This window comes from Leguminivora glycinivorella, chromosome 24 (genome assembly GCF_023078275.1).
Source record: "Leguminivora glycinivorella isolate SPB_JAAS2020 chromosome 24, LegGlyc_1.1, whole genome shotgun sequence".
Classification (NCBI taxonomy): domain Eukaryota; kingdom Metazoa; phylum Arthropoda; class Insecta; order Lepidoptera; family Tortricidae; genus Leguminivora; species Leguminivora glycinivorella.
This window is the reverse complement of record NC_062994.1, coordinates 9453035-9467451: the sequence shown is the minus strand read 5'-3', so window position 1 is coordinate 9467451 and position 14417 is coordinate 9453035. Positions and strand designations below refer to the sequence as shown.

Sequence of the window (14417 nt, the reverse complement as noted above, 5' to 3'; positions counted from 1 at the left end):
TGCATAAGACGCCAGTTGGTACAGTGGCTTGACAGCCACTGGGCAGAAAGCGGTGTACCTACACCTCTCGACACCCTGAGTTCTCACACCGGTGTTGCCCTTGAGCCATCTTGGATATCGCTTTTTGTGGGGGCCCATCTTGTGGGGACGAGTCACCGTCTGCAGGAAATAAAATTGGATACCGTATTATTAGGCAGGTGTCCGGTTTTTTATCCCATAGCCCAGTATTTAGTCCATCACTTTCATCCAATAAATAGATTCCATTAACTCTCAAATAGTCCTTACCCTGGCGGGTGTTGCCTCTGAGTGTGTCCCATGATACGGGCAAGGGTAACATCCTCTCGGTGTACCCCTTACATTTCATTAAAGTGTCAAAAGGGCCTCTACGCGATGGCTCCGGCCCCGCGCACGCCTCCCAAAGGTTCCGTGATGGGAAAGACATACAAAGTAGATATAATAATATTCATTTAAATTAAACACAACTGATAATTTATAACATAATCATGTTGAACCAATGTTGAATAATAACGAAGAAAACATAAAAATAATACTAGCTGAGTTTCAATAGAAAAATACGCTTACGTGATGTCAAGTTTCAGAAACAAAAATACTGCTTTTATCTGTCAAGTCAAAAGTGTCAAAACTGTCAAGTCAAAAGTTAACCTAACCAACCTATTTCTGCATTTTCTGCCTCTCGGATTGCTTGTGAATTTTATTAAATAATAAATTATCAGTGATTTTTATTGATAATTAGAATAAACAACAATCATAATGGTGGAAGCACAAAAGTTTCGGATAGAGCAGGAGATGACCAATCTCGTCAATGAATTGGATAAAAGCTATTTGCGAAAAATGCAGGTTAGTTCTAGGTTATGTTCTTATCTTAGTAATATTATGCAATGGTGGTCTGAATTCATCTAATATTGCATCATCTATAAATGAGAGACCTATTTTATTCTTCGTTCTTTATATTATAATAAATAAAATAACATATTGATATGGTTTAATCATAACCTCAGAAATAAATATTGGGGGACACCTTACACAGATCAACCTAGCCCCAAACTAAGCAAAGCTTGTACTATGGGTGCTAGTCGACGATATACTCACTTATATAGATAAATACATACTTATATACATAGAAAACATCCATGACTCAGGAACAAATATCTGTGCTTGTCACACAAATAAATGCCCTTACCGGGATTCAAACCCAGGACCACAACTTAGCAGGCAGAGTCACTACCTGCTAGGCCAGACCGGTCGTCAAATAATTATCATATAATTATGTTTTTCAGGGTGACATGCACAGATGTGCGGCTCAGTGCTGCGATAACCAGCAGAACACTCTAGAAAGAGTGCACGGATGCATAGACAACTGTACTACCTCCCTCAATCTAGCTAACAACTATGTACAGGTATGTAATAATAAAACTTTTGCTTTTTTCTTACTAAAAGAAAATTAAGTGCATGCCTGTGAATAAATTCAAAGGTGTACAGATGCAGTGAGAAAAAATTTGCCTTCATATTGTTACGGAAACACATGAACGTGTCATTCTATTTCAGTCAGTCTCAGTACAAGATGTACTGAATTTGACTGAACCAGCATGACGAATACGAACGTTTCCGGAAAACTACGAAGGAAACCCTTTTTGCACTACATTATGTGAAATCCACATCCACATTAGACTAGCGCGAGGGTGATAGAGAGCAAGAGCCCTGTGCACAGCAATAGGGTGTATATTCTTCCTTCAAACCCAAGAATCATAAACACAAGTAGCATAGCATGTCTCCATTGAACACGGTCATAAGCATACCCCGGCCGGCGAGAGCAAAAATGCGTTGACAGCTTAATAGTGCGAGGACACACACTTTGGTTGATGTCAATAAAAACAACACGATGTACTGGACCACCGTTATGATATGCAGAAGTATTAATTATTGTTGTAAACAAAATTAAAACCAAGTGTTTGTATTTATTCAGTATTTTATGTAATTTTCGTAATATACAATTAGCATTTTTTCTAAATTTTCTGATTTTTAACTCCTTTGCCTTGCCGATAAAATTCATTTCATCCAACTAAAGGACCGTTCTAAATCTACTGTAGTAATCGGAACTGTACTGTAAGACAGTAACAGAAATAAATAACAAATACTCAGGCTCAATTTAAAAAAATAATATAATAATTGTGCTTAATTAAAAGTCGACTATTCTATCGACATCCATATGTCTATAGAATAGTCGATATTTAATTAAGCATTAGGAGCAGACGCATTTTTGCTCTCGCCGGCCGGGATATGGTCATAAGCCATGTGGACTGCATGTATAGGCTACCGCCAGTCGACATCTTCATACAGTCAACCCGTCTGAGTCCCACCCAAACGTGTATGGACTAAAATATATTAAATATAAATTTTCCATTTACACTTTAACCCGTGGAGCGTCCTATTGACACACGGTGTCAATAACAGCAGCGGCTGGTCCATACAAGCCGATTCCCACCGGCTTGCCTAAAACTGAGTAACTAATGTTAAGTTAAGGTAGGTTTCTTTTAGCTTTGGTGTTGCCTAGCAGACATTTTCACCAGCCGCCACTGGTCAATAAATAGTATGTAATTTAGGGGGCGGTCGCTCCACGGGTTAAAAGCTGAAATGATTTTTTCCCCTCACTAGCTCGGAAACACGTGTTTTGTCCTTTAATACCAGCGGGTAAAAACGCATTTTATCCACTAGTGGGTAAAGTAATTTGACATTGAATAAAGTCAAATTATCTGCTTTAAAATTGATAAAAGTAGGTGAATCTAGTAATAAAGATGATTTACCACCTGTGGAACTACTGGAAGCAGTGATAAATGCATTTGTTGCGTTGTAGTTTCCTCGCTATAGTGAGGGGAAAAGTTTTGTGTTACACTCGGGTGCAAATGTATTTTACTTCTCGTGTGTTAAAAAACTCGCAAGTTCAGGATTCTATTCTCGAACCACTCGCTTCGCTCGTGGTTCAACTATAGAATCCTTTCACTTGCTCGTTTTTCAATTCCACACTCGGCGTTAAAATACAACTTTGCCCCCTTGTATAATATAACAAATAACTATTAAGCCCCTTTATTTTCACAGACTGAAATAAACCACTTCCAAAACAGGCTACAGCGCTGTGTCATGGACTGCAATGATTCGGCGCGAGACAGGCTTGGCCCGGACCCTAGCCAAGAGACTGTAAGTATATTAGATAATCTTGTATTTCGGGCATGACCCCATAATAAGTACTTGTAACAAGTAGTGAAGTGGAAGTAAAGCCTCCGCCACACATAAAGCGTTTTGATAGAGTTGCGTTAGCGGAGCGTCAGTGGAGCTGACGTTCCGCTCGCAATCCGCGCGCATTCCGCTCGCAATGTGTGCTCGTTAGTTCCCGCCGGCGTCCGCTGGGCGCAACGCCAGCGTTCGTCCGACGCACCGCTATCGTTGCGCTCCGCTACCGCTCCGCCTACGCTATCATAACGCGCATGTGTGGCCGAGCTTTAATCGTTAATACCACAGAACTAGATTTCGATAGAAGAAACAAGTTCATCTATTTATATAGGGGCCTAGCGTGAATTTGTACTGAAGTTGTTACTTGCCTGCGATTTTAAATGTCTCAGAGCCTTGAATGCTCATAAATTTTGTGTTGTTAAATAAACGAGGCATTTTTAATGTTTTTGTTGACTTCAACTTACAAAGACTGACGCCTGAAAGCTGCAAGCTGCGATCAAAGACGGAGATCTCAGTGGATTTTACTGAGTTCATTTGACACGCTAAGTAAATACGTTTGCTTGATCTATAGTATCTGTAGTAAATACTATTGTTAAACAAACCAATTAAATTAAACCTCATCATCCTCCTTGCGTTATCCCGGCACATGCCAAATCTTATGGGAGCTTGGGGTCCGCTTTGACAACTAATCCCGAGATTTAGCGTAAGCACCAGTTTTTACGAAAGCGACTGGCATCTGACCTTCCAACCCAAAGGATTAGTCAGGTTTCCTCGCGATGTTTTCCTCCACCGAAAAGAGACTGGTAAATACCCAATGATAAAAAGCACATAAGTTCTGAAAACTCAGTGGTGCGAGCCAGGCTATGTTCGTTGGAATTATTTGTATAATATACTAGCTTTTTCCCGCGGCTTCGCTCGCGTTAGAAAGAGATAAAAAGTAGCCTATGTCACTCCCATCCCTTCAACTATCACCATATAAAAAATCGCGTCGATTCGTTGCTCCGTTTTGCCGTGAAAGACGGACAAACAAACAGACACACACACTTTCCCATTTATAATATTATTATGGATTATATTTATCGTTTTCTGAGTAGCCACAACACAAGCTTTGTGTAAGAATGTCCTATAATATTTCTTTTTCATTTCCAGATCGATAAATGCACGATAGACTTCGAGAAGTGTGCAGTAAAGTGTGTCGACAAGCACATGGGACTCATTCCTAGTATGTTAAAGACTATGAAGTCTGTGTTAGCGAGCGGTAAGCCTCCACCAATGAGGAGCGAATGAAAACCTTCAGTGTAGTCCGGACAGTTTATAAAATAGTGCGCTATAAAATACCAAAGGTGCACTCATCGAGAAAGTCCATTACGTAATCCTTTTGTCTTGTATAGGGTTGCAAAAACCGGTTTTTTTTCTGACTTGAAAAAAAAAACAGCTTTTTTCTGGAATGTGTTTTTTTTTCTGAAATACGAAATCTCAAAATTTTGCACTTGTACGGTTTTTTAGAATTTATGTTAACTACTGAACGAATTAAATTTAATAACTTTAATTTCTGGTCTTATTTTATATTGTCTCTATTTACTGTTGGCAACACCACCGCCTCTCCACGCTGACCACGCTCCACGCCGCATCGGGGATTCCCCAATAAACATTTGTATACTGAATGTTTATCGAATTAAAATGTACGGTATTGTTATTGAAACGTTAAAATAAAAAAAAAACCGTTATTGTCGAATTATTTGTTCATCCGAAAAAACCTTATTTAAAAAAAAAGTTTTTTATTCATTGTTTTTTTTTCTATTTGCAAATCTAGTCTTGTATGATGGCTACTTCAACAAAATACGCAAAGCTCTAGAATATACCTACTGCCAATATGTTAGCCAAGTCATGGAATATTATCACAAAACACAAATTCGCTTTCTTAGCGTTTTAAGAAGTTAATAGAAGAATCACAATTCTTGAGGGACATTCTCTGGAATCACCCAAAGTGAATCGAGAACATAGAGAATAACTGTCAAAGTAATAAAATTTTGAAAAAAAAAAAAACCCCGACATAGTGGATCGATTTTCACGAAACATGGCTAAAACACTCCCGACTAACTCAGCTTTCAAACAAAAAAAAAACTAAATCGAAATCGTTTCATCCGTTCGGGAGCTACGATGCCACAGACAGACACGTCAAACTTATAACTGTTATAAGTTTGACGTGTTACACCCCGTCGTTTTTGCGTCGGGGGTTAAAAATGAATGTATAGTCACAGTGCATAGACTGCAATCTCTTTACTAACTTGATATGTGTTAAAATTGACAAATATTAATATTAGCGCCATCTAGCCGAGAATCACCTAAAGCTGTACCGCCATCTAGATATAAATTTATTCAGAACCATCTGAGGTACGTTTTTAGGGTTCCGTAGTCAACTAGGAACCCTTATAGTTTCGCCATGTCTGTCTGTCCGTCCGTCCGCGTATAATCTCAGTAACCGTTAGCATATTTTTCTTGATGGTTCTGAGAGGGGGCTGACGTTTTTTGTTGGATAGGTATTTGAAAATGAATAAGGGTTTACTAAGATTGTTTTTTGATAATATTAATATTTTCGGAAATAATCGCTCCTAAAGAAAAAAAAGTGCGTCCCCCCCCTCTAACTTTTGAACCATATGAGAACTTTATAAAGACTTTCTAGGTAAATTGTTTTGAACTTGATCTGTTTTTGAGAAAAATACTACGGAACCCTACACTGAGCTATCTTGGAGACTTTGTCTATACGGAGTTTTGCATGTATTTGCATTTTATGTACCTACATAAATTGTATACTGAACTTATATTTGACTTAATTTTAATACTAAAAGAGGAATTGGGTATGCATGTTGTACTATATAAGTACATAAAAAAGGAGGTTTGTCAGAACTTAAAACTGGTTTACTACAAAACAATAGACTTTATTTTAAATAAAGATATTTTACAATGCATTTTGTAAATTAGATTATATATTATATAGTTTACCAAATGTTCACTCATTGTTGTATAGATGTGTAGTTTAAAGAAATAAAGATTATGCTAAAACAAAGTTCGTTTTTATTGAAACCAAACCCGTGGCCTATTTCACCACAGTAAAACACTTGACACTTTTGTGCCCAAGGCTCGGAACTGGTTTATTTTTTACCGGTAAAAACCGGTTAATTTCGATTTTACTCCGAACTTTGTAAAGAACGCGAACATTATGAAAACTTTATTTTAACCGAAATACACCGGTTTATTCTACGAGTGGCGAGACGCACCGGCGCCGCGTAAATATCTACGTTCAGCGGCTCTTTTGTTTGGTTAGAACAGTATTACCTATCATGCTGGAATAAACCGATTTAGTTTGTTCTAAACCGGTTAATCGAACGAAACCTTTATGAAAGCGTTCCCCTAAAAACCGGTTTAAAAATAGCGGTTTTTCGAGCGACAACGAAAGTTAGTTTTGCCGCAAGTACATGATAACGGTTTGTTATCATAATTTAACCGATATTCTGTGATTTCTGGGTTGATAAGTAACATTGTTACTCAGCGTTAATATTTGCGTGTTGATCAGGGAATGAACCGCGAAGTGTCATTGTCTGGCGATAATTTTCACTATTGTCATACTCGTGAACGGGTGCCGTCTGTGAAGACCGGTCTGTTTAAGCTTACTGGGGCTGTTATAACTTAGTAACTTTAATTCAAATTTTTATTAAATTAGGACACTTTGTTCGGTTGTCGTTTGTTTCCTTTCTTTTAGTGAATATTTTAAATATATGATTTTGACTCATGGAGACCATATACATTTCTAAGGAGAATTAGATTAAGTAGATATACATTTTATCTTTAGTTGTGACATTTAGAGTCATTTGCACCTCTAAAGTAATTTTAGACTTTTTTTTTTTTGTATTTGTACTTTTTATATTTAGTGTAGTTCTTGGTTGTAATTCGACATTTAGAGACCTTCTACATCTCTAATTAATTGTATAGAGTTAACTTTAGTTAATTGTAATTTCAACTCAATTTTAAATATTTTCTAAATATGTACGTACATGTGACGTGTAAAAGTGCCCCTGTGGCCTATTTGCTGAATAAATTATTTTGATTTTGTGAAATAAGACACAATTGCCACAAACCGTTAGGGAACTTGACTGATTTTATTTCACGCACGAAATAAAGCATAGTTATAAGAAAAATATAATATGGACAAAAGTTATTTTTAAGTCCAATTTCTATTAAGTCAGGTAGAAATATATAAATAACTGAGTTGATCGTGACGTCACTCAACTCGATTTCATATTAATTCCATAAGCAAGTCGTTCAAATTCGTTTTGACAGTTCTTAAAAAAAAAGAAGCTGATTTGACTAGGAGGCAGGTATAGTCTGACCAAAAAGAGGAAAAATTAAAAAGTTTCTACATAGTAGTGTCGTCCCATTTTTAACCCCCGACGCAAAAACGAAGGGGTGTTATAAGTTTGACGTGTCTGTCTGTCTGTCTGTCCGTCTGTCTGTCTGTCTGTCTGTTTGTCTGTGTGTGTGTCTGTCTGTGGCATCGTAGCTCCCAAACGGATGAACCGATTTAGGTTTAGTTTTTTTGTCTGAAAGCTGAGTTAGTCGGGAGTGTTCTTAGCCATGTTTCATGAAAATCGGTCCACTATGTCGCGGTCGGGGGTTTTTTCAAAATTTTAATTTTGTGGTTATTAACCGTCGCCTCAAATCTCTCAAGAAGGACGGTTCTCAAATCTCAAGTCGTCTGTATGTTTTTTTTATTGTTTTTTTTTTTATGTTTGTTCCTCGATATCTCCGTCGTTACTGGACCGATTTTGAAAAATTTTTTTGATTGAAATTATGCATACAGATTGGTTCCATTTTTCTCAGAACCCAGTTCTGATGATGGGATCCTGGAGAAATCGAGGGAACTCCTCGAATTTGAAAGGTATACATATGGTGATTTTTGTGTTTTTAAAGGAACAGCATGCATTTAGGTACGGAACAGTGACATTTGGTGCAGTGGAACTGCTGATGATGGCCAGAACGGAACTCCTCAAATCTGAACGGCACGCTTATAGTGACTTTGGTATTTTTATAAGAACAGCATGCACTTTCGTCCAGAACAGTGACATTTGGTGCAGTGGAACTCCTGATGATGGTCAGAACCGAACTCCTCAAATCTGAACGGCACGCTTATAGTGACTTTGATATTTTTATAAGAACAGCATGCACTTTCGTCCAGAACAGTGACATTTGGTGCAGTGGAACTGCTGATGATGGCCAGAACCAAACTCCTCAAATCTGAACGGCGCGCTTATAGTGACTTTGCTTTTTATAGAACAGCATGACTTTCTAGAACAGTGACATTTGGTACAGTGGAACTCCTGATGATGGTCAGAACCGAACATCAAATCTGAACGGCACGCTTACGTGACTTTGGTATTTTTATAAGAACAGTGAGAACAGTGATAGTTGGTGCAGTGGAACTGCTGATGATCGTCAGAACCCAACTCCTCAAATCTGAGCGGCACACTCATAGTGACTTTGGTATTTTTGTAAGAAAAGCATTTAGTTATGTTTGTTAAGCATATTGAGTTTTCAAGTCAAAGTTTGTCAAGCTTCGATTTCTTATAATCGGATTCATGAGGAATTGAGGAAACTCCTCAAACCTTAACGTTATACGTATATTCATTTGTGTTGCCATCTAATAATTAAAGCATTAAAAGCAGTTTTAAAAAATACCTGCACATTTCTACTTAATCCAACATTCGCAAGTAGCTTTCACCAGAACCCGAAAGGCGACGGTTTTTTTTTTCTTAAAAATTATCTCTTACATATTGATTTGAAAGGGATCAGACTGTAGCATATATGGCGATTTATAATCGATTGAACATATTTTTTTTATATAATTATTTTTTTATATGTTCGATTTTAGGTCCAATATACAGAGTGGGGCCTGTAACAAAGGCGAAGAATTGAACTGTAAGCTATTCTCCTTATACTGATCAACATTTGTTCGGCGACTTTTAAAAATAACTTGTATTTTGATTTTTATCACCCTTGAAAGTTTTTTCTAAGAGGTAATGTATTGCGAATTCTGTTAAGTCTAAAGTGTGACAGACAACGTCAATGACAACAATAATGGCGTACATTGAAGCTATCAAGTCCGGTTGCAACGACGAGCGACATCGTTTTTAGTTTTACTAGTAAATTGAGGAAATAAAGCTACTTCCACCCGAGCACGGCCCCCTGTCTTGCCTACAACAAGTAGCAAGATTACATTGTGGCCATGTAACTTTTTGGAGTATTGCTTTTAAAATTTTAACAATTTGTTCGCCTCGGGTCTAATCTTCTAAGCTAAATAGAACCCAATTTGTATTTTTCGATTGCGTATAAACTAGCTTAACTTACAAATGATGAGCAAGCACGCATACTAAAAAGGACTTTTCTAACTAAACAAGTCACAATAAAATAAGGTGTTAATACTATGATAATAATACCCTGTAAATAAACCTATTGATTGAATTGTTTTAGTAATAGAGATGTAGATATTACTTTTAATTAAAAGAAATGAAATTCGTTTTGTACGACATCCGGTTAGTATGACGTAATATCAGCGGTCCCTTGAGCGTCGTTGTAACCGGAGACTATTATTTATTTTATTTATTTATTTTATTACAAGGAGATAAAACAGAAACATACAAGTGAAGAATATAACATAAATAAATATACGTATCTAGTACAAAATAGATTAAGATGTTTCCTTGAACATATCCCACTGCGAACATACGTGGTATTGGTATTTAAACCTAGCAACATGCAAACAGTAAGGTATAACTAAGTATTTCTAACTACTGCAAAACCTAAAGCTAACATGCTAAATGGTGAACTTTTATTTTTATTTTTTTGTATATAATTTTACAACATCAGCTTTGAATGACGCACGGGAGCATGAGAAGAAATCTAAATCAGAAAGTAGTTTGTTGTGGTGGTCGCAAATGACGCAAATTCTACCGTATATTTCAAACTATATTTTTTAAAAGAAAGGTAAAATGGAGATCTTGGTTTTCTTACATCAATTGCTTGTATTATTAGGGGCTCTGGGAACGTGGGAACTGTAGACCTTCGCGACATGCCCAGAAAACGCAAAACTGACGAATCAAACCGGTTAATAACCGGTTAACCGGTTTTGAAGGAAGTCTCGGTTATTAACCGGTTTTTTAAGTTAACCGGTTTTTGCATACCCTAATTGAAGCTAATATTTATTTTGTATGAAAAATTAAAAATTTAAAGACTTCATAATTTTTAAAAGTCACTGAACAAATGTTGATCAGTATAAGGAGAATAGCCTACAGTTTAATTCTTCGCCTTTGTTACAGGCCCCACTCTGTAGTTATTGTTTAGTGAGCAAAGAAACGATAGATTTTTTCTAATATTATTTTATTGAAATTTTATCGATAAAACATACCTATGCAATCAAGATAAATAATTATGTCAGTGTATTACAGTTATAATGAAAATATTATTATAGATAAGGAATATATTATCGCCAATTTTGTATTGTAATCGAGATATTGTGTAAATAAATGTTTTTTTGCTTTGAAATTATCTTTAGGTATCTTGCGGTAAGTGTATATAAATGTTACTTTTTTAGTGTTTATTGTACAGTCACAAATAGCATTTAAGACAATGCGTTCATATATCACATTTATTTGTTTATTATTAGGTTACAATGTAAGTGATAAACTCATTTTATAAAAAAAAACATATTTTTTTCATTTTATAATTATTTTTTTTCGTTTTATAAAAGCATTTGTATACCTAATGAACGACGTCATATCTTAATTTTCATTTTTTTTATTATCAATGAATGTAATTTTACAAAACTTGTATTTTTTTAGGTTACCGCCCAAGACTGCACATGCGGTCTACTGCCATCAAACCTTCCGCTGCCGCTCAAAAACCTTCTGTCCTTCGCCAGCCCTATCCCCCTCCCGCTCCCACCATGCGGCTGTCTCAAGTCTTGCGGCTGCCCAGAACTGTGCGGTCTCCTCCCCCCTATTGTACCCCCTTGCGGCTTCAACCCCGCAGTAGGGTTACCAAACCCCGCCATAGGGTTACCAAATCCTATAGTCCCCGTTACAACTTGCGGGTGTGGTAACGCTTTTGGAGCGTGTGCCTGCGGTGCGCAAGTTCTTGGGAATCTCTGCGGACGTAATACTCCTACGGTTGGGTTAGCTACTACTTGTGGTTGCAGTGACCCTAGTGTGAGGGTCGTCGACGGTTGCCCGCGATGTCAGTCTGTGTATAGTTATAATCTGCCGTCGATCGGGTATTCTACTGGATCTACTGAGTTTGGAGGGGTTGTAGCACCTAGTTTCTTACCTCCTTGTGGTTGTTCTGGGAGTCTTGCTCCTTATGGGGTTTGTGGTTGCGCGGCTCCGTCCTGTAACTGTGGTGGATGCGGTTGCGGCTGTGGTGGATGCGGTTGCGGCTGTGGTGGATGCGGTTGCAGCTGTGGATGTGGGTGTGGTGGATGCGGTTGCGCGCCAGTAAACCCTTGCGGATGCGTAGAAGTCCCTTGCGGGTTACCAAAAGTTAAAACTACCTGTACTTGCGTAACCCCGACAATTGAAACCCCGTTCGGCTGCGCTCAAGGCAAGCCCACATGTGCTTGTGCTACAACGCTAGAGGTGCCCACTTGTGGGGTCCCAGTGGTGCCACCTTTCCCACCAGTTATTGGATGTTCGAGATACCTAAGGCAGGTGTGCGTGCAGCCTCCATTTATGTAGATAAGTTATAATGTGATATATGTGATAAATTATTATGTAAATATGTGCTTTCAATATTTAAATAAACGCTTAAATGTAATCAATTAAAGTATTTTCATTAAATTTGATTATAATAGTCCGCTTTTTTTGCTCCGAGCTTAAGAAATAGTTATTTATTTGTTTTACAAAGCGGGTAAAATACTTAGTTGTTTAACCGCTCGTGTTATTGATAGGCACTCGAGCAAGCGAAAGATTCCAATACTTATCGCTACACTCTTGGTTCAAAAAGTGGAATCTTGAGCGTTGCGAGGATTTCAAAGCACGAAGGTTAAAAAAAGCTTTGCCACCGAGTAAAAGTACACAACATCTTCGCCCCACTAACACGAACAAAATACTTTTCACCACACCAACTGATAAAGGCTCTCTTTGCTATTCGAAAACAGATAGAAAGCAAGAACATTTTATCCACAAGAGTGCAAAGTAATTTCATAGTTTTAACTTGATGTATTAAGCTGGCTGGTAGATTTTACCTATTAATGATGATTTTGAATCATAAATATTGAATAAATTGATGGATTTGATTTAATTTGATGTTTTATAGTCAGTATTTTGTTAGTGTTGGTGTGGTGAAATAGTAAGAATGTCCTATGCTACATATTTTATTCATGATGTCTATTAAACTTAGCATTGTTAGCCATTCCACACTCGGATATCGCATATTATATCGCGCATTCGCGACGTAAAATAACAATAGAAAATGCGAACGTGCGTTCAGTGAGAACGCGCGCCACCCCTGATTAGGCCGCGAACTCGCGGCCGCCGGCATGTACCTACTTGTAGCACGGCGATAGAATCGCGGAGTGAGCCGCCCCTGGTGTGGCGTCACACATGACATGAAAAAAACATTGCTCGAATGTCTAATTCTCATGTTAGTAATTAAGTAGGTTAATATTTAAGATTTTTTTTTACTAGCCTAGAATGGTGTCCTACTGTTGGGCAAAGCCTGCTGCGTCAAGTAAACCCGAATAGGTATATTTAAGATACTTAAGAAGATAATATGTCAATCGATCCCATTTTTATTCAGGATCAAAATATATACGGGAACAAAAATCATCCGACTAGAATGAAAAGCCACAAACTGAAATAAACTTTGTATAAAAATTTAAACTTTTTTTTTAATTTCGCTGTCTTACGCCGTGGCTTGCGTGGGCGACGGTCGCGCGATGATCGCGCGACGGCGATGCGACGCATACGAAATCAAACCTTATCGATATGGAAGAATGAGACGCGACGGCGACGGTCGCGCGACCGTCGCCCACGCAAGACACGGCGTTATAAGTTATAAAACAGACAGACAGACGGACAGAGTCGCACCTTATGCGTTCCTTTTGTATCTCTTTAGTACGGACCCTAAAATAGTACATTACGATACAAGTGCGTAAAAAAGGAAGTTCTATACGAGTGGCGATAGATTAAAACACGACCGAAGGGAGGTTTCGCCAACAAACTGGTTACAGTTTGGAGAAAATTTAAAATTGTATACAGAGGCATGTACCGTTTTTGTAAATAAATTAAAAATAAAATCGACACGAGTTACGAATTTCCTTTTCGCACGTGTATCGTACGACGTTTTTCAGTACAGATGAGCCTCCGAAGTTTCGACCTGGCATATAAATGAACCACTTCTCGAACTAGTGCGTAAAAAAAACACCATCTGGGGGCCGATTCTTGAATCTCACGGCGTTCGAACTCAGAAAATTGTCACTGAAAATAATAGGCAATTCACCGTTTTCAACCGGTATTTTTGTGACAGTGAGACTCAAAAATCGGCCCCCTGTACTGAAAAAGTATTACCTATAACCCTATAACTACATATACGTTTCTGTGATGTACGTAAATCATGACATGACCGAACGTGCCGGTTCACAATGTCATTGTATGTAATGCTGAATTAACAATAAGTATCAAGTTCAAGGGTAAATTGGTCAGCAAATGTAATTAGCGCATAAATTAAACTACAACCTGTTTTTATTGAATTGCGTTAACTTTAAGGGAAGGTTCTTTAGATCAAATACAATTAATTTCTCTAAGAAACTAGCGTCTTAACTCTTACGGTTATAGAGTTATTAAAAAAATAAAGATAATTACTGAACACGTGTGTGACAACCTTTACCAAATCCTAATATTATTTGTTTTGACATGTGCCGTCAATGACTTGACACTAACTTGAATGTTATTCTTAAGGGTCTCTCACACTAATCAATTAATTTATTATGTATGAAAATGATGATTTTTTTTTTGCGAATTTAACTAAAAGTGATATACAAGGTGGTTCCTGATAATGAACCTAGCTACGTGTCGAATTTAACGGAAAACAAAAAAAACACGGTGTATAAATTTCAGTGCCAC

The 14417-nt window shown here is 37.5% G+C and overlaps 2 protein-coding genes across 2 annotated transcripts; both read left to right on the top strand.

The window, feature by feature from the left end:
* Positions 1–690: 690 nt before the first annotated feature.
* Positions 691–4859, top strand: LOC125238811 (protein FAM136A). Its single transcript, XM_048146255.1, has 4 exons — positions 691–858; positions 1299–1418; positions 3115–3213; positions 4396–4859. The coding sequence occupies exons 1-4, from the start codon at positions 772–774 to the stop codon at positions 4531–4533; spliced, it is 444 nt and encodes a 147-aa protein (XP_048002212.1). The 5' UTR covers positions 691–771; the 3' UTR covers positions 4534–4859.
* Positions 4860–10922: 6063 nt separating this feature from the next.
* Positions 10923–12039, top strand: LOC125238861 (keratin-associated protein 5-10-like). Its single transcript, XM_048146326.1, has 2 exons — positions 10923–10971; positions 11139–12039. Exons 1-2 carry the CDS (start codon positions 10927–10929, stop codon positions 12027–12029), a joined length of 936 nt encoding a protein of 311 aa, XP_048002283.1. The 5' UTR covers positions 10923–10926; the 3' UTR covers positions 12030–12039.
* The last annotated feature ends 2378 nt before the right edge of the window (positions 12040–14417 follow it).